At 51.2% G+C, this 26,511-nt stretch overlaps 5 protein-coding genes across 5 annotated transcripts in view; 1 reads left to right on the top strand and 4 right to left on the bottom strand.

Moving 5' to 3' along the window:
• Positions 1 to 773, bottom strand: part of LOC137911111 (thyrotropin-releasing hormone-degrading ectoenzyme-like) — an 11,098-nt gene extending 10,325 nt beyond the window's left edge. The window contains exons 1-2 of the mRNA XM_068755530.1: positions 348 to 773; positions 1 to 136 (exon numbers count right to left, since the gene is read on the bottom strand). The exon at positions 1 to 136 is cut by the window's left edge and continues 109 nt beyond it. Of these exons, the coding sequence (XP_068611631.1) occupies positions 1 to 136; positions 348 to 773 (562 nt within the window). The remainder of the gene's footprint in view (positions 137 to 347) is intronic.
• A 2,965-nt stretch (positions 774 to 3,738) lies between these two features.
• Positions 3,739 to 9,442, bottom strand: LOC137910864 (CD63 antigen-like). Its single transcript, XM_068755281.1, has 9 exons — positions 9,339 to 9,442; positions 7,835 to 7,891; positions 6,796 to 6,915; positions 6,614 to 6,688; positions 5,833 to 5,928; positions 5,519 to 5,650; positions 5,369 to 5,401; positions 5,215 to 5,297; positions 3,739 to 4,955 (listed from the first exon to the last, which is right to left on the bottom strand). Exons 1-9 carry the CDS (start codon positions 9,396 to 9,398, stop codon positions 4,952 to 4,954), a joined length of 660 nt encoding a protein of 219 aa, XP_068611382.1. The 5' UTR covers positions 9,399 to 9,442; the 3' UTR covers positions 3,739 to 4,951.
• Positions 9,443 to 13,678: 4,236 nt separating this feature from the next.
• On the bottom strand, positions 13,679 to 16,288 carry LOC137911020 (23 kDa integral membrane protein-like). Its single transcript, XM_068755443.1, has 9 exons — positions 16,229 to 16,288; positions 15,994 to 16,059; positions 15,669 to 15,794; positions 15,534 to 15,608; positions 15,168 to 15,263; positions 14,880 to 14,947; positions 14,488 to 14,608; positions 14,330 to 14,413; positions 13,679 to 14,185 (listed from the first exon to the last, which is right to left on the bottom strand). Exons 1-9 carry the CDS (start codon positions 16,286 to 16,288, stop codon positions 14,063 to 14,065), a joined length of 819 nt encoding a protein of 272 aa, XP_068611544.1. The 3' UTR covers positions 13,679 to 14,062.
• A 1,557-nt stretch (positions 16,289 to 17,845) lies between these two features.
• On the bottom strand, positions 17,846 to 21,024 carry LOC137910895 (tetraspanin-8-like). The gene is made up of 8 exons (XM_068755317.1): positions 20,903 to 21,024; positions 19,753 to 19,815; positions 19,560 to 19,679; positions 19,246 to 19,320; positions 19,085 to 19,183; positions 18,604 to 18,714; positions 18,441 to 18,524; positions 17,846 to 18,282 (listed from the first exon to the last, which is right to left on the bottom strand). The coding sequence occupies exons 1-8, from the start codon at positions 20,957 to 20,959 to the stop codon at positions 18,202 to 18,204; spliced, it is 690 nt and encodes a 229-aa protein (XP_068611418.1). The 5' UTR covers positions 20,960 to 21,024; the 3' UTR covers positions 17,846 to 18,201.
• Positions 21,025 to 23,318: 2,294 nt separating this feature from the next.
• Positions 23,319 to 26,263, top strand: drd4-rs (dopamine receptor D4 related sequence). The gene is made up of 4 exons (XM_068755258.1): positions 23,319 to 23,558; positions 23,968 to 24,080; positions 24,557 to 25,236; positions 25,820 to 26,263. Exons 1-4 carry the CDS (start codon positions 23,319 to 23,321, stop codon positions 26,020 to 26,022), a joined length of 1,236 nt encoding a protein of 411 aa, XP_068611359.1. The 3' UTR covers positions 26,023 to 26,263.
• Positions 26,264 to 26,511: the final 248 nt, after the last annotated feature.

Raw genomic sequence — 26,511 nt, 5'->3', positions numbered from 1 at the left:
CGCGGTGCAGAACCACCACGTACATCTGATTGGCCGGGTACGGGAAGTGACGGTGGATCCGCATGGCTCCGCCCCCGGGCCTGCTAGAGCCACGCCCGGCGGCACCGCCCTCTGCCATGACGGACACCCGGTTCACCTGATGGGAGGACGAGGACGACAAGGTGAATCTGTAGCAGGATGCTATCGCTAATAGCTTCAATGCTAACGCTAACGTTAACAACCCGCTGAGGTGAGTAGCAAGATGCTATCGCTAATAGCTTCAATGCTCTGAAGTCTGGATCGTCATGGTTCCCAGAGGACGATCCCCGACGCTGGCGACCCGTTAGCATCGTGCTAATCCGCCGTACCTCGAGCCGGTCGGCGTGCAGCACGATGACTCTGGTGGCATTCCCGGCCTCCAGCTCGATGCTCACGTCTCCGGAGAAGGTGAAGTTGTCCATGTGGACGGCGAGCTGCAGGTCGTAGTGGCGAGGTCTCACCAACGCCGGCAGCCGCGAGCTCCTCCAGGGTTGCCCCGCCTCCTCGTCGCCCCGGCTCCCGTTCGACTTGGACCCGACGCCGCTCCGTGGGCGCGGCTCTCCGGTCGGCCCGCCGCATTCCTCGGAGCGGACGCCGAGCGCGACGGCCACCGCCGTGACGATGATGAGGATGAGGATGGACAGGGCGAAGGCCAGCATCAGCCGCTTGTGCACCGTGATGCGGCGCTCCGTGGTTCGAGGTCGGACCGCCACAGACTCCGCCCACTGGTCCGAGAGGCTGCGGCTGTTACGCATGGCGCCGGGGCTGCGGTCGTTTAGCTCTGTGGTGGTCGGATCAGGATCCGGCTCGCCGTTAAAGAGTCTCCCTCGCCGTTAGAGAGTCTCCCTCGCTGTTAAAGAGTCCCCCTCGCCGTTAGAGTCCCCCTCGCCGTCAGGGAGTCTCCCTCGCCGTTAAAGAGTCTCCCTCGCCGTTAAAGAGTCCCCCTCGCCGTTAAAGAGTCTCCCTCGCCGTTAAAGAGTCCCCCTCGCCGTTAGAGAGTCTCCCTCGCCGTTAGAGAGTCTCCCTCGCTGTTAAAGAGTCCCCCTCGCCGTTAGAGTCCCCCTCGCCGTTAAAGAGTTTCCCTCGCCGTTAGAGAGTCTCCCTCGCCGTTAGAGAGTCTCCCTCGCCGTTAAAGAGTCCCCCTCGCCGTTAGAGAGTCTCCCTCGCCGTTAGAGAGTCTCCCTCGCCGTTAAAGAGTCTCCCTCGCCGTTAAAGAGTCCCCCTCGCCGTTAGAGAGTCTCCCTCGCCGTTAAAGAGTCCCCCTCGGCGTTAAAGAGTCTCCCTCGCCGTCCGTCTGTCCTGCAGCTCCCTGGTTCTATTTTTAGAATCCTGACCTCTGACCCGGACCCCGCTGGACCGTAGATGGTCGTGTTCTTTGGTTTTGATGCTGCTGAAGATGTGGCGATACAGAGACTGTCAAAGCTAATCAGCTAGGTAGCATCGGAAGGGGGGGGGGGGGGGGGGTTACTATTTATGGGATGTTGTTACCATGGAGACCATTCAGCGTTACAGATTATTTTGATTACATCCCGCTGAGGCCCCGCCTCCAAACTAGACATTTAAAAGTTCTGTTTTTAGTCAAAAAGAGATGAAAAGGATTCGGCTTTCCGGTGGGGGGGGGGGATCAGTCACTCCCTCACCGGGAGATTAGTTTTTCCCGTGGATCAAACAGAGGACGGCGGGGGGGGGGGGGGGGGGGGGCGGTGATTGTTACCCGTCAGATCCGGTTTAGAAGTTTCAATCGATTGTTGGGATCCGGATCAGCTCCGGTCTTCCGGTGACTTCTCCTCTCGCGCCCGTTCGGATCCGGGTCAGACCCGGGTCGGAGCCGGTTCTTCTTGGTGTGTTCCGGTGACGGGTCCAACCGGGACTGTCCGTTGCGCTACCGACAGAAACGCGTCATCAGATTTGGGTGTCAAATAATCCGTTATTGATCCGCGTCGGAGCCGAGAATCCGTTCAGAGCGATCTGCGGGGTCCCGTTAACGGTTAACGCGTCACAGGTCGGTTCCAGCGTGGAAACACCGAGCCGTGACGCGCACCGTAAATCCCCGCAGGGACACCGGGTCCGTTTCCACGGAGCCCCGGGATGAAACCCGGGTCAGGTGGTTTATCCGGGGCGGAGACGCGCTCCTCCGGTGCCAACAGACCGGAACGTCCTCAACTTTTTAGCGCACGGAGAGCTGCTCTCTGCCGGTGGTGATGATGAGGATGATGAGGATGGTGGACAAAAACGGTGGAGAGCAACCCGCGGTGTGCGCGAGTCGGGAGGATGCTGCTCCAACCGGGAGTCACGGGGGGCGGGGCGAGGGGCGGGGCGGGTGAAATGAAACTCTGTCGGGTTCTGCTCCATTTAGTTCTTCTCTTCTCTCTCTGCTTCAGACCAGACCAGAGGTACAGGAAACATGCCCATATATGGATATCCTTAAGCAAACATTATCAGGGGGCAGCGACGTCACACTTCACCTGCCGAGGGCGTGTCCATGGAGGGTCTGCGTGGATACCCCCCCCCCCCCCCTACGCAGACACCAGGGGCTTGTTGCTGTTTCCATGACAACAGCAAGCATCGATCATTGTCTTTTCTGTGTAAGAATCAGGAAACGTAACGGTTACCTAGGAGACCAGCCAGCCAAAGACAGGCCCTGTCTGGCTGTCATCTGTTTCCCTTCAGGAGTCAGGAGGCGGGGTCAGAGGTCACAGCAGGCCCCGGTCTAATTAAAATAAAGCACTCAACACAGAAAGAGCGTCCTCGATAAACAGCGTTCAGAAAGTCCCGCCTCCACCGGTCATGAGACTCTTTGGAACCGGGTAGCTATGGTAGCGCTGCTAACATCAAGTTTGACCCAGTTTGGTCACATTACAGCCATAAATATGATGGATTCAGTGATTGGCTGGTTTCAGGAGGAGGCGGTTCCGTTCGACAGGCTCCACCCAATGATGGAGGGAGCAGAGGAGCAAAGGGAGGACAGACACGGAGGAGACGGAGGAGGTCCGGGTGAATACTCATCCTTCAATGAGGGGGGGGGGGCTTCTCTATACCAGGACCCGGACCCGGGTCAGAGGACGAACCCGGTCCTCGTTGGCCCGTAGCGGTTCATCTGAGTCCATGTTTACTCAGACAGCAGGACCCGAACCCGGCCCGTAGCGGTTCATCCATTTAAACGTCGGTGAGGCCGAGGCTTCATCAAAGAGCTCAAACAGGAAGAACAACGCTGGCAGATTCAAGGGGTTCTCTTCTGGAAGGTTCTGCTTCGGGGCTCTAGTTAAGGGAAAGACCCGGTGGACATCTGAGACCCGGTGGACATCCGAGAGGCCTCTTCAGTCCGGAGAGGCTGCTAGAGAGGTGATGAAGGTGGAGCATCTTCGTCCGGTTGATTCTTTTTTGCCTCGACCTGGATGACTGAGAACCTGCAGAAATCAGTCAGGCTGTTCGTCCTCCTCTGGCCTGCACTGCCATCTAGTGGCGGAAGGTCAAGTTACCTCGGTGGCGAAAAGCGTGTGGACACGTCATTTGATCTTTTCCATCAGGCTAGCTAGCCGTCACGCTAGCATCCACCGGGCTAGCTAGCAGTCAGGCTGGCCGTCAAGCTAGCGTTCATCAGGCTAGCTAGCGGTCAGGCTACCGTCAAGTTAGCGTCCATCAGGCTAAGCTAGTAGTCAGGTTAACCGTCAAGCTAGCGTCCACCAGGCTAGCGTCCATCAGAAGCCAGTCAGCACAGCCTTGTGGGTAATTCAGTCCGACTTTATTTGGAAACGAGCACAGATTTTACAGATCGTGTCACATTCAGTTGAAATCACTCTAGCGGGGCCGTGGTGTGCTTACGGTCTGCGGGAGACCTGCAAACTCAGCCCAGAGCTGCTGCTTGGTGCGCCGCATGGCTTCATCCTCATTGATCATCACTCAGTCACAGACTCTGAAACGGACTGCACATGTTTGGGTCTTCAGCTTCCTGTTCTGAACAGACTTTTAGTTCCTTCTTTTAACGACACACGTCGGACCGACATGATTTACATAGACGCACACTTAGCTTTGGACAACACGCGCATCAACAGTTGTACATTCTTACAAACACACTGATGACCGACAGTTTAAAGGTTCTTCTGGCCGACGGGTTTAACCCGAGGAGGGTCCGGAGGCGTTTCCTCGGAAACGGAGACATCAGAGGGAAATCTTGGGCCACTAGTTTATATTTACAAAAGAAACGGCTACAAAAACAGTCAGTGCAGATTCTGATCGGGTTCAAAGAATCGGGCTTGGAATGTAAAGCTAGAGGAGGAAACTATTTTCTGTGAATGTTCAAAAATTGGGTTTATCATTTCATTTTTTATTAGACTAAAAGGTGTTAGCCTTTAGCCACCTTGCTAACAGAGCAACTTAAGGCTTAATGGCAACCGAGGCACTAGCATGTTCCTGGCTGGCGGTAGCAATAGCAGGTTAGCTTAAACGTTATCCTTTGGCGTGGGCGGGGCTTAAGAACAGTGTTGCGACCTCCTCGGGTTACCAGGCCTGCAGCCAGATGAGGTGAAGATTAATTCTACAAGTCTCAGTTACGCGAGACGGCAAGGACAACGCATAGCAACAATTACACACGAGATACCGTGATTCACACAAAAATAAATGTTTGCAATATTTTCTACAATAGAAAGCCAGAGGGGGGGGGGGGGGGGGGGGGAAGTGCCGCTTTCGCTCCCAAATCAAATCTTCCCGCAGCATGCCACGCCCCTTCCTGTCGCTCACTCAAAAGGCAGCAATATTATACAAAAGTAAAGAAGGGGAGGTCGTGGGCAGAGCTACATCCTCCTGTCATAGTGCAGAGGTCAGCGCTCATGGGTTCGGGGTTCGCTTCAGTAGCCCTTCATGGCAATGGAGGCTCCGCCTCCGCCGTCGTGACGTTTGACCTGATGGATCATCAGTAGCGAGATCAGAAGACCCATCAGCTGTAAAACAGGAAGTCGGTTACAGACACAGGTGGAATAAAGGTTCACATTGTAGCCGTCAGATCGATTGAGGGTTCATTTTATTCTGAAAGTGCATTTTTTCTACTTCCTGTTTTTATTCCCCCCCCCCCCCCCCCCCCCCCATCGACAAACACGCCTTTATAATTTTGCGAATTAAACATATTTTAAAGATGCAATGTCGTTTTCTGAATAACCGGCGCAGTCAGAGAACGCAAAACAAACAGGGGGCGGAGCTTACAGCGGTGACGGCAAATCCGAAGAAGAGCCCATGGCGATCTGGAAGATGATGTCGACCCACATGAAGATTACCTCGCCGCAGCCCTGCGGGGAAGAGACAACGATTGATTGACGAATTGATCGACTATTGATCGACCGACGGACTAACTGATTACCTGCTCATAGATTCTGTCTGGTCCACTGGCTCCCTGCAGGAAAACAAGACCACGTTAGAGAAAGACCAGCCGACGGCCAATCGATAACAGGAACCAAACCATCCAATCAAAAGTCACCTCGCCATTTCCGTTAAGGTTTTATCGACTAACCGAAGGTTTGTTTTTGCATCCAGATGATCCGAATCCTCCGAAGCCCCCGTATCCTTGTCTGGCGTCGCAGGTGCAGGACTCCGGGATGTTGTCGCCCCAGTCGGAGGCGCCGACCACGCCGCAGCACCGAGACTGAAAGCAGCGCAAACATCAACGGCTGCTAGCGGCTCCGGGAGACGCTACGATGCTAAGCCACCGTGTTCATTTAAGTTTAGCTTCACATCGTAGCACGTTTGAGGCTAAATAAAGCAAGCTAACGGCAGCTGCGTTTAGCCTAGCTGCACATTGTAGCGGGTTGATGATGGGAACATTACGGTTTGCTGCAGGCCATCCAGCATGGTCCTCAGCTCCTCGTCTTCAATGATCATCTTGGACACCTCAGAGGATGTGCTCTCAAAGCTGGTCTTCAGCTGTAAGAGAAAAAACAAAATTAGCATCAATATAACCACCAAGCTAGTAGCTCCAATAATTAGTCAGCAGGAAGTCTTTTAAAATAAGACAGTAAACAACCATAGCATTGATAAACGGCGCTAGTTAGCAGTCTAATTATAGACTGCTAATTAAATAATTAGCAGTCTATAATTAAACATTCACTATTCCTTCAATAATAAATACATTTGTCAGGAGTAAGCATAGAAAGGGTTAAAGGTTAGGCTTCAATATTGAGGGAGGAAAAACAAAGCAAAGTGGGCTTTAGAATGAGCATTAGCATGAAGCTAAAAATAAAATCTACTAATTGTAGGTTACGTATCGATAGCGTTAGCGTCCAATGAGCTGAACAAGAGAAACATGGCAGCATTAACACAGGGAAGGACTGTATGTAGAGCACACATTAGCATATAGCTTGTAGCGGGGCAGTTAGCATGAGAAAAGAATAAATAGGGAGGGCTAATTTATTAAATTATCTTCTTCCTCACATCTGTGCATTTTATTTTTATCGACTAGCGCTGTTAGCCTGTGAATTAGCACCTTGTGGTTTCATGCAAAACAGCATTTTTAGGAAAAGAAAAACTTGATGAGCGTAATGTACAGATTAAAGAGCTAGCAGTTAGCATGAAGACATGGCAGCTGTTAGCAGACAGACAGATGGACGACCTTGTTCCGATTGACGACGATAATAATGCCGAAGATCAGCATGATGATCATTCCGACTCCCATGAAACCTGCAAACTGCAAAGATACACGTGTGAAATACGACAGGCCTCGTTCGAGCGCTGCGATTGGCCAATAGAATGATCACATGGACTGATTCCTGATTGGTCGGCCAGGGTACGTACTATTTTGATGGCGAGTTCTTTCTCAGAGCAGCCAGCATAAATGCCCAGGCAGGAAATGCCGAGGACTCCGATGGCAAAGACCCAAGTCCAGGCCAGGCTCGGACCGCCGAACGACGACAGCTGGTCCACGAGACGGGGAGACAAGGAGACAAACGGGACGTCATTCACGCACGGAGACGCGAGGCCTTCTCCCGGCTGGGAGCAGAACCCAAAGAGTCACAAGGAAATCATTTTAAAATGCAACGGCCATAAACGCCGGCTCCTCCTCCCGGTCTCCGCCCCCCGGTCTCCGCCCCCCGGGTCTCCGCCCCCAGCCTCGGAGGATGGAGGACGGAGACCTAAAGATGGCTGATGTAATTTCCAAGAACCGAAATGGAAAGTTTAATTGGATGAGCCGTTCGTCCGCCCCGTCAGGACGCCGGTCCTCTTCCTGTTATTGTGCTGGTAGAGAGTCGACTGAGAACGGAAATCCCCCCCCCCCCAATCTGTTCTGCATTAGGAGGCCTCAAACCCCCCCACGCCGGCGGCGGCCGCCTCGCCGACCGGAGCAGCTGCTTTTGATTCCCATGCATCGAGGCCTGGTTGCACAACCGGCCTGTTTTCAATAACAGACACAACCAAGCCCTCCGATTGGCTCATCGCGCATGTGACTCAGTTTACAGGAAAGGCGGCGCTCGTTCTGCCTGCAGACATCCCATAACGAGCGGCTATGAATGCCTGTTTGGCAGCGACCACCGTCCCAACAGAAACAAAGGAACTCATCTGGTCAAAAAAAGAGGGCTGGACCCGGCATTTCCACGGGAACGCCGTTTCCCTTTGGATGGAGCCAGGCCAATGGCCCCCCTGTACACTCTTTATGCCAAGCTAATATGCACGATGCTAAACTAAGCAAGGATGAAGGCTATTCAAGAAGCTATTTTAAGATCAAGAAAACCTTGACTTTATCAACTTTGAATAATTTCCCCCCCCCCCCATTTACACTCATTATACAACGAGCAGGTATGCTATGCTAGGCTAAACTAAGCTGGTTGTTGTTTACCTGATGGCTGTAGGCGCTGGACTTCACCGCCGCGTAGATCAACAGGCATCCCAAGATCTGAGGAGGAATCAGTCATGATTCATGATTTAAACATCTTTAAAAATAATTTAGCAAAGAAATGGCAGAAATCATGATAAATCACTCAAAATTATTTGTTAGGCCCTTAATACATTTTAAAATAAATTTACATTCATAATCTGCTTTAATTATAATGTTATTTTCCTGAAATGTCAAACAGATCCTCGACGTTTCAAAGTTCCCTTTCAGGGAATGTTTATTTTGCATTTGGTACAATTAAAAACTCTTTGAAGTGAAACAGCATTTCACCACCCTTGATTCGGTCATGTGACTTGTTACCGAGCAACAGGACTGTGTGGGCGGGCTTGGCTACAGCAGCCATTAGCCTGCAATTAATATGATTCAAGATTTAATTCTTGCATTACCTTGGTAACAGAAAACATTCATTATTGCTATTATTAAAAAATAATAATTAATTAAGAAGTCACTTCTGTTAAAAAGCCTTAAATCAATAAACGTAAGTCGGGCGTGTTCATGTTTGTGAATCATAGAATGGATTGTTAATGACTGATGCAGTGAAGTGACGTCACCGTGGGGCGTTCTGTCCAAAATGTCTCCTTGCTGCTAGGGGGAGGCAGAGCACCAGGGACCAACAACGGAACCAATCATGCTGCGGGGAACCCGCACATGCGTAAAAAGCGCGTCCTGATCCAATCAAGCGTTCTGATACTGAATTAATTGATTAATTATTTGTTAATTTAACGTCTTCAAAAGCGTAAACAACAAAATAGACGCAGAACTTCATTTTAAAACCAATATTTTGTTTGTTAAAGTTGAATAAATTAGCTTTGAAGCCAAAATGTAATCTGCGACGGAAAAAGAGGGCGTGTCCGACGGGAGGGGGGGGGGGGGGGGTTCGGTGTTTTCAGACCTTAAACCACTCTATTTCGATCCTTTTCGAACAGGTGACGCTTTTAAGGCAGGTTTTAAACTGGACCTCAGCGGGAGATTCTGTTTCCGGTCAGAAAACGACCCAGAAAAGCGGCAGACCCTCCTGAGAGAGAAGAAAGGGGCCCGGGGGGGGGGGGGGGGCGTGAAATATGAGCCCCCGACCACACGTCCAGAACCGCTCCGTTCCTGGAAGTGGCTGTTCCGACCAGCCCATAAAAACCTGATCGATGTTCGATGTTTCAGACCCGATCCGGCCTGTTCACCTAAAAACTAACTCTTTTGTGAGTAAACATGTTTGCCAACATTTCCTGTTGGGCTTTTCCTCCGAAACGGAAAATAGGAAATAAAAAAGCTCTTTGATCTAAAGTTTGTTTTTTCAGTTCCGACCCACGGAAGCTGGACTCTCTCTCCCCGCGAGTTTAATCTCGCACGTTTTGGGTATTTTCTTTTTTGCCCCCCCCCCCCCCGACCCAAAACGAACCCAAAACGAACCCAAAACGAACCCGAACTGAATCCGAACTGAATCCGAACTCACCGCGAACAGCACGTTGAAGAAGATGAAGAGGCATTTCAGGCATCCGTTGATTTTCGCCATGGCGCGTTTCTGTCCGGGAGAACGAGGAAGGTGCGGGAGCGGGATCGGCGTGCGTGTGATGGCGTGCAGCTGCGCGTGCCGTTATAACGTGCGTGCAAGGCTGAAGGTGAACGCAGAGCTGCGACGCGCAGATCCGGTCTGCAGGACGGCGGGTCTCATCTCGAATCCCGAAGAGCCAGAAAGTTCAAAGAGTCGAACTCAAGTTCGGTTCCTCTGGAGAACGTTCTGGACCGGTTCGGCTTCAAAGATCACGGTTATTTTTCATATATACATTTTAAATTTGGTTTTTTTGAGGTGTTCTAATTCAACCAATCAGAGTGCTTTCCCTGTAAAGCCAGGTGTGTCTCAGTCACCTTTACCTGGGGGGGGGGGTGCCTGGACCGGGTCCGACCGGGTCCGACCAGGTTCTGGTTGATTCTCGGCTTTTGAGATCAAATCTTTTTTGACTTTATTCCTTTGATCAGATTTGTCTTTGCTGCAGCTAAAAACACGATCAATACCTGAAAGATATTGATTACCGATCACGACTCATCCGATCCATTCATAACTTTTGAAGCTTTATTGACAAAAACATTTACACAACTCAAGTTTTCCTTTTTTGTTTACGATTAAAGACCGCAGAGCATTATTTCATTTTCATTAACAAAAATAATTTAAAAAGAAAAACAGCTTTAAAAAATCTACAAAGGCATGAAGTGCTGGAGGCCAGGGTGAGGAGATGAAGCGCTCCTCTCTAGCTGCTCTGGATCTAGGAAGTGTTTACTGCTGTTGATGGAGGCGACCACGGCCCGCCCCCGCCCCCCAACCCCCATGAGGGTGGAGATAATGGCTCCATCCTTCCTGCAGAACTCTGAGACCGAGTAATAAAATGGTCAAAAAGGAAACGCTGCCGCCTGGGGGGGCGTGACGTCACGTTCGAGCTGGAAGAAGAGAGAGAAGAAGAGGAAGAGAAGAGGGACGGCCACGCCCACCTGACGAAGAAAATAAATGGAAGCAGAAAAAACAATAGGAAGAAAGAAAAAATATTGACCACGCCCACATGTAAGATCTCAAGTGCCCCGCCCCCAATGTGTGACGAAACTTTAACATTAAACTCCGATCGTTTTTCTTCCATAGAAATGTAATCAACCAATCAAATCAAAGAGTTGTGTCGTCTGCCTTCTGACTCCACCCTCATGAACCGCCTCCCTTCTGACGTCAAACAGCGCCTGTTCTGACTTGTTGCTATGGTTTCTTAGGTATGTTCAACCATTATACTCGTTTGAGTTTTCCGTTTGTCCTGTAATCCTTGTGGAAGTTGAGTCATCATTTCATCCTCTGCTCCTCCTCCTCCTCCGCTCCTCCTCTGCCCCCCCCCCCCCCCCCCGCCCTCCTCTGCTCCTCCTCTGCTCCTCCTGGAAGCTGTTCGTGTCTCGGACACTCTTCGGTCCAGATATTACTGCAGTAATACCTGCAGGTATACTTCTCTCCCCATCCCTCCCTCCCTCTCCCCCCTTTCTCCCTCCCCATCACCCCCCCCCCCCCCTTTTTCCTCCCCCCTCCCTCCTCCTCTCTCAGTGTTGTTGTCGATGCCAGGAAGTGGATCCAGTCAGCGGATTGGAATGCAACCTCCTTCTCTCTGGGTTCTGGCCTGAACTGAACCCCGGGGGCCACCGTAGAAACCGGTCCGCTGGTGTTACCTGTTGCTATGGTTACCTGCTGCTGAGGATGACAACCTCTTTATTTTCATTTTCAGTCAAACTGAATCTCTGCCGTTTGGTAAAAGTCGAAACATCAGAGCTTCAGCCCTTCAGAACCAGAACCAGAACCAGAACCAGAACCCTCGGAGAATCTTTCTACTCACAGGAAACATCTGGACACGCCCATGTAGGGAGGCTGCCAGCCAATCAGGATACGGGAGTCGTCCTGGTGGGAGTGTCTGTCAGGAATGTGCCGGAGTTACGAGGAAGATTGTTTACATCAGGAAACAGAATGCCTTCTCCTCCTCTGCTCCTCCTCCTCCTGCTCCTCCTCCTCCTCCTGCTCCTCCTGCTCCTCTTGCTCCTCCTCCTTTGCTCCTCCTCCTCTGCTCCTCCTGCTCCTCCTCCTGCTCCTCCTCCGCCTCCTCCTCCTCCTCCTCCACCACACGAACTGACTCCTCCCATCATAGCAACAGTCTCTAATGGTGGGCGTTGGGGGCGTGTCCTCAGTGGGATGACATGTTATGTCTGAGGCTGGTCTGGAGGCCGTGATGTGAATCGTGATTCTGGAGCCAGAACCCCCCCCCCCCCCATCCGGGACACCTTCACCCTTTTCCTGGCCTCCTTCCCGGAATCCACCGATAACGGCGCCGGCTTCACGCCGTCAGAGCGGCCGGAGGGTGGGCGGAGCCCATCGGGATAATGGCGCTCGTTTCTAATCGGGTTATCTGCTGGGGAGCAGGATGCACGCCGCCGATCAATCCAGTTTAGCTCCGTTTGTCCCGTCAGGCTTTTAATGATGTGGGCTGAAACGGGGAGAAGGGAGTCCATTAGGACTCATTTCATTCATTTCATTTCAAATGGTGGACATAAACAGAACCTTGTCCTCGTCCCTCCCGGTGAGCTGTGGGGTTCCTCAAGGCAGCATTCTAGGGCCGTTACTGTTCCTCCTATACATTAACGACATGACAAATACCTGTCTGGTGATAGTATGGCAACTAAGGTGATCAAAAAACACGGTGTTTTTTGCATTGAAATTAGGCTGAAAAAGTCGGGTCGTGTTATATTCGGGGTCTAGACATTATACCCATTCTGAACACTAGATGGCGCCAGATATCGTTACAACTAATGGTGAACTGAACTCCCCGGGCCAAAGCGAACGCCTATCATTATTTTATTGCGATGTTTTTCCTTATTCATATGTGGTGAGATGTGTTTGTGTGGATGTGTGTGTGTGTGTGTGTGTGCGCGCATCCAGCTGGGGCGTGTCCCGCCAGAGCGAGCGAGTGTGTGTGAGAGATAAAGAGAGAGAGCGCGCAGAGCAGCAACAGAAAGAACTCTGAGACAGAGATATGCGAGCGATAGGAGGAAACTGAGTTTTGTTTAACAGTGCAAGTAAAATAAAGCAGCTTCAGTGATTCAGCACGTCTGGCCGGTGTCCATCTTGTGTTGCTGCGCTTCAGCCTTTGTCCCCAGCGAAGTCTGGAAGTTAACCCCGGAGGCGCTGGAGAACAATGATCCCCCCAGTTAGACTTCACTTTGATGGTTAATGCAGTTATTGCAATTTTGTTGTTTTATCAGTAGATTGGTTTATTTACATTTTAAAAACCAGAAGCCATTCATTTACAAATGTGATTGCGCTTTAGTTCACATATTTAAATGTTCAGATCTTAAGATGTGACAGTTTTTGCATGATTTGAATGTGGCAAAATAACATGCTTTTTCTCTCGAATTTATTGTTATAATCATTTGTTTCAGATGTACTGTAATTATTTTCTGTATAAAAATTGAAATCAGTGTTCAAAAAGTATTTTCTCAAACTTGAGTCTTGAAAAAGAGGGGGCCGTATTATATCCGGGGTCGTGTTATATTCGGGCCAATACGGTACTCTAATAAACCTTCAAGTACTGAGAAACATGCTAATGCTAACTCATTCTGATGAGACGCTAATGCTAACTCATTATGATGAGACGCTAATGCTAACTCATTATGATGAGATGCTAATGCTTGCTCATTGTTAGACACTAATGCTAACTCATTATGTTGAGACGCTAATGCTAACTCATCATTGTAAGATGCTAGGACACACTCGGTGTTGGATAATCGACGTACAACCATTTGTTGTTTGTGTCGTGTTCTGTTGTTTGCTAGCTGTTGATGATGTCATGGCTACACGGCCGTTCCTTTCGGCCAATCGCTGTCCACTTCTGTCCTGTCGTCTCCTTCCCGGTTCTTGCATGGAATCAGCGAGAACGAGGGGGGCGGGGTCTGGTCGTGACTGTGGACCTGGAACCAGAACCTCTAGGCCCCCGTGTTCTGGTCTGTTCTCAATCTGAAAGCCGAGGGCAATTGTTTACATGTCAACAAGATGTTTTTACTAGCAGGACCCGCCCACATCATCCAATTAGCATTCTTGCTGCATGACGCTGCGTTTGGCTAGCCGGGTTCTGGGTGTTTGTGGGTTTCCGGCGGCGCTCGGAACCAAACGCTGAAACGAGAGGAAACGAGATGAAACCGGAGGAACGAGGCGCTGCAGGACAAGCCCGCCCCCCCCCGTGGCCGCTGGGCGGAATTACACCAAAAGACCACACCTCTGACCAATCAGCTTTATTGATGGCACGCCCATCAACGACGAGAGCCAATCAGCAGCAAAGCTTCCTCCTTCATGATTCTACTGTGGATAATACATTATTCCTCTTTTAGATGATATAGTTATACTTTAATTATTAATTAATAACTTAAAATTCCTTTTGATTTTATGGTGTAATGATGTTTTTTTTGTAGTTTTTGACTTGTTTAGAATAAATGCAGATTGACAGCAGCAGAGGAAGCTCCGCCCCTGACAGCCAATCTGTTTCCTGTCTGCTGTGATGTCACCGTGAGCAACAGCCCGTCACATTTAACCCCTTCATGTTCAATACCAACACTGGCAGCTTTTTAATGAACTTGCAGACGTGTTGATTATTGATGATCAGTTATTGATCGTCAGCTGAGCGAAGGTTTGGGTTGATATCTCACTCTGTCGAAATCGTCCACGGTGGTTTCTACCGGCGGCGTCTTCCAGTGGTCCTCCAGACCCAACGCCAGACACAGAGCGATGGCCGCCATCTGAAACACGCACGCACACGCACACACACACACACACACACACACACACAAACACACACACACACACACACACTCACACACACACACTCTCCCGTCACTCCATCTGTGTGAAAGTCAAGGTCGAAATGAAGGTTCATTTCTCACCGCGATGGTGGCGAGGGCGGAAATGGTCCCGATCCTGAGTTTGATGGGGAAGCCCAGGTAGCGCTTGAAGATGGGCCCGCAGGGCTGCAAAAAGGTCAACAGTCAGTCTAACCTCATTGGTCAACATCTCACGAAAACAGGAAGAGGTTTGCCAGCACCTCGGAGTGAACCCAGAGCTGATCTGCGGGTCGCGGGTCCGGAGGATGGAGGTCCAGCATCACGCAGGCCCCCCCCAGGCTGGAGGAGAGTCGACAGAGCACAAGCACATCTACACCTCGTCTTCACACCGTAGTCCTTCAGAATCAGTCCCACAAAACAACTTCTGCAGCTGAATCTGAATCTCTCAATGAGAATCAGGAAGAGGTGCCGGATCCGGATCCGGGGAAGTCCTTGTGATTATCAGCACCAAGAAGGATTTCCACTGAGCTGCAGCGGAACGTCCCACAACGTCTCGACACTTGTGAAAATCTCCTGAACAACTGTTTAAAGAACAAAACGTTTGACATCTTACTTCGGCTGCAGTCTGGAGGCGGGGGGAGGAGTCAGATGCGTGCAGAAACAGGAATCAGGAAGTTTGTTATCCCAGTCCTCAAAACTCCTCAAACCGCAACACGAGTCCTGAGAAACAAATCACAGCTAGCTTCAGTGGCTAGGCCAGGCTCCGTTGAGTTCGGCTAGGCAAGGCTAGGCTAGGCTAGGCTAGGCTAGGTTGAGTTAGGCCAAGATATGTTCCGTTGAGTTCGGCTAGGCAAGGCTAGGCGTGAGAGACGATGCTAGGCTAGGCTAAGCTATGATGCGCTAGGCTAGGAGCGATCTATTACATTTCCTGGTGTCTTACTGACGCCTGCAGTTTTCTCAGCTCGCTCTGGATGTAATCGTCCTGCCGGTGGAGTGGAATGACGTTCAGGAACACCTCGTCGATGGTGCCGTCCATCTGACGGAAAACAGCCACGAGAAAAGAAACGTGAGGATTTGTTTCATTTAGAGATTTATGCATTCAACTAGTAAATTAGTAAAATAAATAAAAATGTGTTCAAAACATACATAAAAATAAGTGAGTTGAGTTCTGACTTTTTCTTACGGTTTGCTATGACGCAGTACCGCTAACAGCCTCTGGGGGCGGTGTTACAGGACTTAAAACTGGATACTGCAGGAGCTGTAGGGAGTACTGTCGCCTGCAGGGGGCGGCAGAGACGTATTTTACCTGAGCTTGAACCTGGACCAGCGGCGAGGCGACGATCATCAGGGCCACGAACTCCACAAAGGTCAACGCGGAAAACTGGAGGAGACAGCCGCAGGTTAGCCCCGCCCCCTGCGTGCGTGCGTGTCAGTGGCTCACCAGCAGCAGCAGGGTCTTGGTGTCCAGCGCCGTGGCGCACACGCCCAGGACGGACAGAACCACCGTGATCGGACCGAACACCTGCAGGACCAGCAGGCCGTCGCTGCTGGACAGCTGGTTGAACAACTGGGAGGGGCGGAGCGATGATGTCATCACACGGTCATTGGATTCAGGTTTACATGAAAAGCATCTTGGGAGTTGTAGTCAATTCACATTCAATAGGAACGTTTGGGTCAGAAAAAGAAACGTGTAAAATAACTTTTATATTTTACATGTCTATTTTAGGAACACACACACACACACACACACACACACACGCCGTTACCTCAGCGACAGGTGTGTTTCCGTCGATGGGGGAGAACCCCACGCCGATCATCACCACCCCCGACACCTGTGCAGGTCAATGGGGGCGTGACTCACAGATCCCAGCGCCACCAGTAACGGACTCAAGTAAATTACATTATAACAAAGTTAATCCAGTTAAATATAAAAGGTAAGAAAGGGTGAAGCTGATTTCAGAGTTAATGACGTCATCAATACGCAGTTAGCAGTTAGCTTACCAGTAGCAACACAGTGACACAGATGGAGAGTCCTCGTAGGTAACTGCTGCAGCGAGCCATGACCGAGACCCCCGGGACCAGCGGTGTGTGTGTGTGTGTGTGTGTGTGCGTGTGCGTGTGTGTGTGTGTGTGATGGACGTTGTTTAAATCTCAGAACTGTTTGGCGGCAGAATGAAGAACATGACCAAGTTAGGAAGAGGAGGAGGAGGAATGCAAACAGGAGTGAGAGATGAGAAAAGATAGAATGAAGAGGACAGGAAAAGAGGAGAGGAGACAGAGGAAGAGGAACGAGTGATGAGGTGATGATCAGAAATGAAAGAAGCAAAAAAAGAAGGGAGGAGGTGAAGAGGAGTGATGAAGAATAGAACGAATGTAATAATGTTTATTAATAAAACACAGCAACGCACCCTCTCCAGAAACATCCTCCAATCAAACAGCTGCTCCTGCGTGGGAGGCGGAGCCTCGGGGGAGTTCAGCTGACCGCAAGAACCCGCCCCTCGCTCAAACAGGATCAAAACCTTTTAGACAATTACAACCTGAAAATTAAAGTAACCTTGGATGAAATTAAGTAACTAAACATGAAAACATTTATTTTAACGTGTAAAAGTCAGATAAAAACAGAAGTGAGGAATCCGAGGAGCCGTTAGCCGTTAGAAGCTTCATGTTGACGTTAGCCTAAAAATAACTGAAGGGCCGACTGAGTGGCTGCGTGTGTGTGTGTGTGTGTGCATGCATGCGTGTGTGTGTGTGTGTGTGTGTGTGTGTGTGCGCGTGTGTGTGCGTGCAGCGATGATGGCGTTAAACGATGGCGTGATGAAGCAGATGGAACTTTTACATCCGTCACGGTTTCATAAACATCAATGTCGGGTTCGAGCGATGACGTGTCTTTAACATTACCGCCTCCAGGGGGAGCCGGGCTGTCAGCAGAGAGCTATTGCCTTAGCATTAGCATTGGCTAATTCAGGCTTTCTGGCCTGAAAGCAGTTAATTTAGCTGGACGGACGTGAACGAAGGTCGATTTTTAATCTACGAGATTTTAGGACATTTATGTCATCAAATGAGATGAAAGGCCTGATTTTTATTTTCTGTTACTGTTTGAGAGGTAAAAATATTAAACACAGAGTGTGAAGAACGGCGTCTGTGGACGTTTAGCATGCTAGCCTGCTAGCTTCGGCCCATTACCACATCAATTATTCAAACGCACCGTCAAACTCCGCCCCCTGGAGTTCTGGAGCGACCATAAGAAGCATCACTGAATTATTCCACGTTCGCAGGATTCTCAGGTCCTCATTTTATGTTTATACAATAATATATATATATATATATACATTTTTGACCTTTAATGTCCCAAAATAAGGTCAGGAGAGAAAAACGGAAAAAGCCGACACCACAAAATAAACATCCCGAGGAATATTCTGCGTTTCCCCGATTAGCCCCGACAGGACGAAAGGTGAGGCCGACATCCGGAACGCCGAGTCCAGAGTTCCCAGACTGGGAACGCTTTAGCGGAAAACCCTTCAGTGCCTCTCAACGCCCGGAATCCGGGAACGTCACCTCCATGTAAATCGGGAGTTATTTCATAAAGGAGAATTTTAGATTTCTATCAAACATCAAACTTTATTGACACGTTTTTTTTTGGCAGTAACAGGCGTCCATACTTTCAGCCCCCCAGACGGATTTAGAAACCGAATCTATTTCTTATATTCCTTGAGGGTCACGTGACATCAAAGACCCTCTGATTCTGTAAAACAACAACAGCGGTGTTTCCCGTTATGAAGGCGAAGCGCCGCTTTGATACTTTCTGCTTGTTTACTAAAATAACGAAATAAACTTTATTTCTGTACATTCAAGAAAAACATTTACTCCGTTCATTCTCAACAAAAGCACGGGTTGAGTTACAGAAGCCCCGCCTACATGTTACGGCGCGGCCGTTTGGCTGCCGTCAGTCAGGGAGGGGGCGTGGCCATGCAGGTTTATGTGGCGGCGGTGGCGGTGCCGGAGTCCTTCCTGCCGATCTGAATGTAGAGGATCATGGAGAAGACCATGCCGAAAATCTGCAGAGGACAAACGCCAGTTCCATTTCACACTTCCTGTACAATTTCAAATTAAAAGCACTAAAAAATTAGCACCGAAGACATTTGAGAAAACCCAATCAACGTGTCGTAAAACAGGGAAACGTTTGTCTCGGAGTAGAAATAAAACGTCGTCTGACCAGCAGGATGGCGATGGCGAAGGCGACGCCCAGAACCACCTCCATGTGCTGCTCCAGCAGCTCCACGATCCTGTCGTAGCACGGCTGCAGGAGGAGACAATGACATCATCACGCAGAAACACGATGACCCGGCGCGTGGGTCACCTAAAGGGCCAGCACTCACCGTGGAGTAGACCCTGGAAGACGTGCACGCCGTGTCGGTGGCGTTGCAGCGGCAGGACTCGGGGATCTTGGTCCAGTCCTGTGGACCCCCCAGGAGGCCACAGCACTTCAGCTGGAGGGAGACATGGTGGACGTTAGCTCGTTAGCTCGTTAGCGCCTGCTGATTGGCCACGGAGCAGAAGAACAACAACGTGTTGGTCCGCCAGAATAAAAGACTTCCTCTGCCTGCAGGCTAATAAAACAAAGCTCCAGATGCGCCCCCTAGTGGGTTTCTACTGATCCTATGGCGTCTTCACCTCCACCAATCAGGTTCTGTTTCACTATTTCTGTTTCTGTCTGCTGATTGGCCGGCCTGCCAGCAGCATTCCTGAGAGTCTCAGCAGAAACATTTTCATTTTCTTATGGATTAAAGCCAAGTCAGGGTGTGTGTGAGGGTGTGTGTGTGTGTGTGTGTGTGTGGGCGTGTGTGTGTGGGCGTGCACCTCCCGCTGGAGTTTCTCCAGGTCCGCCTTCACCTCGTCCGTTTGAGCCGACAGAGGCGTGAACTTCTTCTCCAGACGCTCCCTCACAAAGTCCTTCACCTACACACACACACACAGATGAGCCACCAGGGGAAGATAGAATGATTCACTTCCTGTTTTACCTTGTTCTCATCCACGGCGCCCAGGATGCCCGCCGCCAGCAGGAGGACAAAGATAACGAGGAGGCTGATGAAGAACTGGGGGGGGGGGGGGGTGGGGGGGTGAATCATACAGAAACAGTGACTACATTATTCACAGACGTATGACATCACTTCCTGTCAGACCAACGAGGCCCCGCCTGTAAGGCTGAACTCAGGGATTATAACTGACTTCAGATTTTTCCATCAGAGATGAATGAATGTCGTTCGATAATATTAACTTATTTATCCTAAAACACCCAATCACGGAGCAGAGGCTGCCTCGTGGCCACGCCCACCAGCAGCAGCAGGCAGCGGTTCTCTCTGATGGCGCCGCAGCAGCCCAGGAAGCCGAGCACCATGATGATGACGCCGATGGCGATCAGCAGGTCGACGCCAGGAAGAGATTCATTGGTGATCTGGAGACAGGAAGCAGGAAGTAGGAAGTAGGAAGGGTAAAAGTAATATTTGGGGCGTCGGCACGTTTCTCACCAGGTTTCTGTTCTCGCTGACTTTCAGGTAGATGGAAACTCCGAGGATGATGCAGCCGCTGATCTGTGGCAGGATGACAGGTAGACATGGGCGGTGACCCTCTAGCGCCACCCTCAGGTAAACACGGACGAGTCTGACATCATAGGCCCGTTTTACCGCCAGCCGTCAGACGCTCGATGAGCGACGCGTCATTAAGCAAAAACAAAAGGGCAGACGGTGAATCATCGGGTTCCTTTCAGCGGCGCTCCGGTGACCAAGCCGGGGGGGCGGAGCAAATATAATACAACCATCTTTGTTCGTTCATTTGTTCTGCAGCGCCCCGCGATGCGCTGGCGACACGTCCGGGGAGTGGCCGGCCTCAGATGGAACACAGCCCAGTGCTGCCATCCAGCCCTATTTAACATAAGCCCCGCCCCCTAAGACTGATCTCAGTGTCCGGTTAGCAACTGAGCTAACCTGTTATCGTATTGCAACCACTTGCCACAGGGTAAGCTGACTTGCACTAGCTTGCCTGACCAACGATTTAGCCGTTAGCCCATGTAGTGATCTGGTTGCCTAAACCTAGCATAGCATAGCATAGCGTAGCATATAGAGTTGAAGTGAAAACACATTGAATTCACATTCTACAAATGTTCTGCCCGCTTCACTTCCACGACTCGGCGCCACAGAAACTGAAAATTAGAAATAAAATTAAAACTTAGCTTCATAGTTGCTGTGATGGCTGATTAACCCAAAACATTTCATTCATTCCGGCCGGCGTTGAGCAACAACCTGGGGTTGAGCGGCGCTAACGTTTAGCCACGCCTGGGTGGATGTGGAAAACAGCGGGGAACGTTAGGAAACTTGGTTTTCCCAACTTTGTTGACACACAACATTCAGCCACGCCCTGAAACTGGGTTAACGTCTGATCCCGAGGCAGAGGTCGACAAAAGGAGAACACCTGGGAGGCCCAAGGGTCCGACTCGGAGGGAGAAGCGGCCGCCGTTTTAAACAAACACACGTTGGTCTGACAGAAGCAGAAACTGACCCTGAACCACTAAAACAAGCCCCGCCCTGCTCTGGAACCATGAGGTCATCACATGCACCTGCTGAAGCGAAGCCCCCGGAGTCTGGCCTCCTGGAAGGAACGGGAATCGAACTTCAGACTCACCCAGAAGAGGAAGTTGAAGAAGAAGAGCAGGTATTTGATGCATTTGTTCACAGCCATCTCGTCTTCGTCGTCCTCCTTCCTCGGCGTCTCGTACAGACTCGGGCAGAAACTGAGAGTCCCTGAAGCTGGACCAGCCTGTTCTACCTGCTTCCTGTCTCGGAGGGAGCGCTCCTATTGGCTGGCCTGGCTGCTCCCGCCTGTCTCCTCCCTTTGCTCCCTACCTACTCATTCTGTCTCCTTTATTGTCCCACCAGGAAGGATTCTGCTGGAGTTGGTTCTGAAAGATCGTAGCTGTGTTCTCGTTCTGGTACCGCGATCAAACATCGATCAATAATCAACCGAGATATTGAGGAACGCATTTTGAAGCTCCATTTACAGCAAAGGAAATGAAAACGAACCAGAATCCAGGATCTCTTCTGGATCAGCACCAAAATGTCAACAGAACCTTGAGAGTTATCAATCAGGCCATCACATAAGCCACGCCTCCCTCGGCGGAAGGAATAATGATCGATTAGCGTGACGCTCAGTCTGGACTTGTCTCGGCTGTGGAGGCCTGGCGCCCACAAGGGGGCAGCATGCTGGACGAGTATTAATATTAGCATTGGTATTATTTGAATTGATTTGCTCTGTGGCTGATTGATTACTTCATCACAGTGATGTCATAAATAGGTTTTAGGAGTGATGGGAACAAACTGTCTTCTTCTCTTCTCCCGGATGTTGGTGTGAAAACAGCTGGGAGGTCGTTTCCATGACAACCGCTTCACCCAGACTCCTACAGAACTTGTTAAAACGCCATCGTGGTCCGCAAGGAGGTGAAAAGGAGCAACCTGCTGAGAAGAGACGGAGAGAGGGGGGAGGGGCGGGGACTCCTGCATCACCTCCCACCGCCAGCCAATCACGGAGCGAGGAGGTGGCGATGATGTCGTTTGGATGTTGGAGCCTTTTATACAGGAGGAGAACAAAAGTTTCTGTCAGTTGGGAGCAGGAGTCAGGAGGAGAAACCGAGATACAGGAAGAGAGGAGGAGCAGAGGAGGTGAATTAAGCAAGAGGAGAGGAGGTGTGAAGGAGACGCAGAAGATGTGAGTGATTCTACTAAATATAGATTCAGACATTTTCTGTTTTGAGAGAGAACGAATGGATGGATGATCGGATGATCGGATGGATGATCGGATGATCGGATGGATGATCGGATGATCGGATGGATGGATGACCAGATGGATGGATGATCGGATGGATGGATGATCGGATGGATGGATGAGTTGAACTCTCATGACTAATATTCTGGTTTCCGTTAAATAAAGATTGTGGCGTTTGAATAGAACTTCAGTTCTTGTGGTTTTGAGCTTTCGGGCCGAGGTTGCGTTGAACTCCGGACGACTTCCACAAGTCGGCAGGTTTGACGGCGAGAGGACAGTTCTGGATCCTATGGGGCGATCAGTGATGAAAGAAACGTCCTGTCAAAGATCGTGTCGCTCAAACGGGCCAATGGGAGGGCGGAGACGGGCCAATGGGAGGGCGGAGACGGGCCAATGGGAGGGCGGAGAAGAACCAATGGGCGGGCGGAGATGGGCCAATGGGAGGGCGGAGACGGGCCAATGGAAGGGCGGAGACGGGCAATGGGAGGGTGGAGACGGACCAATGGGAGGGCGGAGACGGGCCAATGGGAGGGCGGAGAAGAACCAATGGGAGGGCGGAGACTGGCCAATGGGAGGGCGGAGAAGAACCAATGGGAGGCCGGAGGGCTTCTTGTGGGGGGGGGGGTCTCCGATTGTCTCCAGACTTCGTTAACTAACGCTGGCGCTCGCCTTCCTCTCAGGGCGCCATGGTAACAGTGAAGGTGTTAATGTAGACATATTTTAAATCAGGCCCTGTGTGTGTGTGTGTGTGTGAGTGTGTGTGTGTTTACACGCCGGTTGTCGTGGCAGCCGTCACAGGAGGAGCTCCGTTATTCAGAGGAAACACTTCAACGAACAAAAGCGCCGACATCAAACAAGCCGTGTGAGGACGCCAAATTAACGCTGTCTGGCGTCCGTCTGACGTCCGTCTCACGTCTGTTTGACGTCTTTAACTATTCTGAACAAACCCGACAATGAACTGACCTGCAGGTTGTTGACGGAGACAGCTTGACCTTTAAGCTCCTCCCCTTTCTACCTGCGAGGCATCAAAGGAACGCAGACCCAGGAGCTGCAGGCGATGGTCACACAAGCAAACAAACAACTTCCTGTTTATTCACAGAGACCAGAACAACGACCAGCAGAACCAGCGTCATGGGTGGAGCCAGACATCTGACCAATCAGAGCACAGGCAGCGACCAGGCCTTGGAGGCTGAACCAATCAGAGCTCTGAGGAAACGCTGAGGTGAGCCTGAACACACATGTTGAACGCCGCCCAGCTGTTGCGTTCAGGGCCTTCATCATGGACGCCGTGACGCCTGGTGGCCGCTCAGGTGACTCGCACCTGAAGGACTACAACTACGTGGCCCTGGTTCTGGGCGTGGCCCTGATCCTGGTCATCATCCTGGGGAACGTCCTGGTGTGTGTGAGCGTCCTCACCGAGCGCTCGCTGAAGACCGCCACCAACTACTTCATCATCAGCCTGGCGGTGGCCGACCTGCTGCTGGCGGTCCTGGTGCTGCCGCTGTTCGTCTACTCCGAGGTCAGTGACCACCAACCGGTCCCTAGGCCTCAGGAACCGGGTCCTACATGGTCCAGTTAGGAAGGAACCAGGTACTACAGGGTCCCGTTAGGAGGGAACCGGGTCCTACAGGGTCCAGTTAGGAGGGAACCGGGTCCTACAGGGTCCCGTTAGGAGGGAACCGGGTACTAGACCTCAAGAACCAGGTAGTACAGGGTCCCGTTGGGAGGGAACCAGGTACTAGAGGGTCCCGTTGGGAGGGAAACGGGTCCTACAGGGTCCAGTTAGGAGGGAACCGGGTACTACAGGGTCCCGTTGGGAGGGAACCGGGTCCTACAGGGTCCCGTTAGGAGGGAACCGGGTCCTACAGGGTCCCGTTAGGAGGGAACCGGGTCCTACACTGACCACGGACTGATCCTTGTACTTTCAGTTTCTGGGCGGCGTCTGGACCTTGAGCTCCTATATCTGTGACGCTCTGATGACCATGGATGTGATGCTCTGTACCGCCTCCATCCTCAACCTGTGTGCCATCAGCGTGGACAGGTGAGCCCCCCTGTAGCACCCCCCCTTCTTATATTCCAAACACGCCTGACTAATGATGACCTCATCAGCCAGGATCCAATCAGCAGCGGAGATAATTAACGCTGAGAAGATTTTCTCCTACAGAGACTTTGAACTCATTAATAGAACTTAATTAATCAATTAAGCTTTTAATTGAAGCGTCGTTAAATGATTCCTCTCCATTACTCGTGTTTAACCTCTGAAGGTCGCCAGGCAGACTTTTCCACTCTAACATGCTAACGTCCCACGCTAACATCCCACGCTAGCGTCCCACCCTAACGTCCCACGCTAACGTCCCACGCTAACATCCCACGCTAGCGTCCCACCCTAACGTCCCACGCTAACGTCCCACGCTAACGTCCCACGCTAACGTACCATGCTATCATCCCACGCTAGCGTCCCATGCTAATGTCCCTGCTGCTTCCTCTTCATCCTCTTCATCCCCGCCTGTATTCCAGGTTCATCGCGGTGGTCGTCCCTCTCAAGTACAACCGGAACCAGTTCAGTATCCGCCAGCTGACTCTCATCACGGCCACCTGGGCGCTGTCTCTGGGCGTGGCGAGTCCAGTCATCTTCGGGCTGAACCGGGTGCCGGGTCGGGATCCGACCGTGTGCAAACTGGAGGATGAGCGGTTCGTGGTCTACTCGTCCGTGTGCTCCTTCTTCGTGCCGTGTCCCGTCATGCTCTTCCTGTACTACTGGACGTTCCGAGGCCTGCGGCGCTGGAGCGGACGGACTCGCTCTCAGGCGGGTCGAGCCCGTCGTCCGGGTCTCTCCTCACGCCTCGGCTCGGCTTTACGGCGAGCTAAGGCCTCGTCAACAGGGAGGCAAGGGAAAGTGGTGTACGCTACTCCGAGCAGCCTAAGCCCCACCTCCCCATCAACCGCGTCCACGACGACGCCCACGGCGACCCCGATGTCTGAGGGGCCACTCGACGGGGCCGCCGTTGTGGCGGAGAGCGACCCGATGACGACACAGATAGAGAGCATGTCGGACGGCGAGGCGACAGAGAGGAGGAGGGCGGGCAGCCGGAGGGAGAACGGCGTGATGAAGACGAAGAGAGGAGGAAGAAACACGAAGAGCAGCAGAGTCAGCGGGAGGGAGCTGAAAGCCATGAAGGTCCTTCCGGTCGTCGTCGGTGAGTCGTTCCTTTATTGAACAATCAAAAACCTCAAGGTCGCAAGTTAGAGCTCCACCCACACTATGATGTCACCATGATGACATCGAGGGCTGCCGCTGCGGCACGTCATCACCATCATCATCATCACCACCATCCTCGTGATCTCCCTCCTCCTCTGCTGGAAGTTTGTTCTGTTTTTCACGTTTTACTCTGGCGGAGCTGTGATCCCGGTAAAAATAGATCCTCCTTTAATCAAGCGTCACCGTGGAAACCACTTTATGGTGTCGGCGGCAGCTTCACACCAGAGCCACGTTTAAACACCTCCAACTCCGAGGGGCGCCGCCTTCATCAGGAGGTGTCGAGTCAATGAAGTCCTCCTGCTCAATGTTTCCTGAGGAGGAGGAGCGACTGGAGGAGGTGGAGCTTATGAAGGACGGTGAAACACGTGTCCGTCCAGCCGTGTCTGGAGTTGTGCTTCTTTTTGGTTTGGTTTTGATCGAATCCAGATTAATTGAATGGTATAAATAATATAGGATCCGTCTCTATGCAGATGACACCGTGTTATATCCACGAGTTCACCTGCCCTTCCTCGTGTCTCCAGGTTTCTTCCTGGCCTGCTGGACGCCATTCTTCGTCGTCCACGTCACCAAGGTGTTGTGTCAGCCATGCAACATTGGCCCCACCCTCATCTCCGTGGTAACGTGGCTCGGATACGTCAACAGTGCCGTCAACCCGATCATCTACACCGCCTTCAACGCCGAGTTCAGGAACGTCTTCCATAAACTGCTCTGCTGTCGGACATGAAGCCGGACCGGCCCGGGACGGGTTCCCATGTCATCATGAGACGTCATTGGGATTTGATCAATCATTTAGGATCGGTCCGATCCGGCACCAAGATGAAAAACCACGTTCCTGACCAAAGCCTCGGAAGGAACCAGACTGAAATACTTTGACTTTGAAGTTTTTTCAGGCGTCAGTCTCTTACTCTGAAGGTTTTAACGATGTGCTGATACTTTTACCGTCTTTAAATTTGAGCATCAGAGACTCAAATATGTGAACTTGTGCTTTTGGGTGTTTTCATACAGTATTTGATCAGGTATTAGCGGGTATTGATCTGTCCTGGAACGTGTCATGTATCGTTTTGATTGTCAGGGCTTTGACGCCAGAGAACACCCAGAGGAACCGAAGGACCTGAACGCCACGTTCTGAAGCGGTTCTGGGGCTGATCCGATGGAACGTTGAGCGGATCTTTTGTCCGGCGCCGTTTCCACGCCGTTGTATTCTGACTTTAAT

Source organism: Brachionichthys hirsutus, chromosome 22, assembly GCF_040956055.1.
Source record: "Brachionichthys hirsutus isolate HB-005 chromosome 22, CSIRO-AGI_Bhir_v1, whole genome shotgun sequence".
NCBI classification, from domain to species: Eukaryota; Metazoa; Chordata; class Actinopteri; order Lophiiformes; family Brachionichthyidae; genus Brachionichthys; species Brachionichthys hirsutus.
Note: the sequence above shows the minus strand (reverse complement) of the source record. Positions and strands in the feature narration are given on the sequence as shown.

Excerpts from the sequence above, each read along its gene's own strand:
- LOC137911020 (XM_068755443.1), bottom strand. The coding sequence starts at position 16,288 with ATGGCTCGCTGCAGCAGTTACCTACGAGGACTCTCCATCTGTGTCACT. Across the intron at positions 16,060-16,228 it reads GTGTCACTGTGTTGCTACTG|GTGTCGGGGGTGGTGATGAT; the intron begins GTAAGCTAACTG and ends TGACCTGCACAG. Across the intron at positions 14,948-15,167 it reads TGAGAAAACTGCAGGCGTCA|GACTCGTGTTGCGGTTTGAG; the intron begins GTAAGACACCAG and ends TTTGTTTCTCAG.
- LOC137910864 (XM_068755281.1), bottom strand. The coding sequence starts at position 9,398 with ATGGCGAAAATCAACGGATGCCTGAAATGCCTCTTCATCTTCTTCAAC. Across the intron at positions 6,916-7,834 it reads CCAGCGCCTACAGCCATCAG|CTGTCGTCGTTCGGCGGTCC; the intron begins GTAAACAACAAC and ends CTCGTGGACCAG. Across the intron at positions 5,402-5,518 it reads GATGCAAAAACAAACCTTCG|GGAGCCAGTGGACCAGACAG; the intron begins GTTAGTCGATAA and ends GTTTTCCTGCAG.
- LOC137910895 (XM_068755317.1), bottom strand. The coding sequence starts at position 20,959 with ATGGCTGTGAACAAATGCATCAAATACCTGCTCTTCTTCTTCAACTTC. Across the intron at positions 19,680-19,752 it reads TCAGCGAGAACAGAAACCTG|ATCACCAATGAATCTCTTCC; the intron begins GTGAGAAACGTG and ends TCCTGTCTCCAG. Across the intron at positions 19,184-19,245 it reads GCGCCGTGGATGAGAACAAG|GTGAAGGACTTTGTGAGGGA; the intron begins GTAAAACAGGAA and ends GTGTGTGTGTAG.
- drd4-rs (XM_068755258.1), top strand. The coding sequence starts at position 23,319 with ATGGACGCCGTGACGCCTGGTGGCCGCTCAGGTGACTCGCACCTGAAG. Across the intron at positions 24,081-24,556 it reads TGTGCCATCAGCGTGGACAG|GTTCATCGCGGTGGTCGTCC; the intron begins GTGAGCCCCCCT and ends CCTGTATTCCAG. Across the intron at positions 25,237-25,819 it reads GGTCCTTCCGGTCGTCGTCG|GTTTCTTCCTGGCCTGCTGG; the intron begins GTGAGTCGTTCC and ends TCGTGTCTCCAG.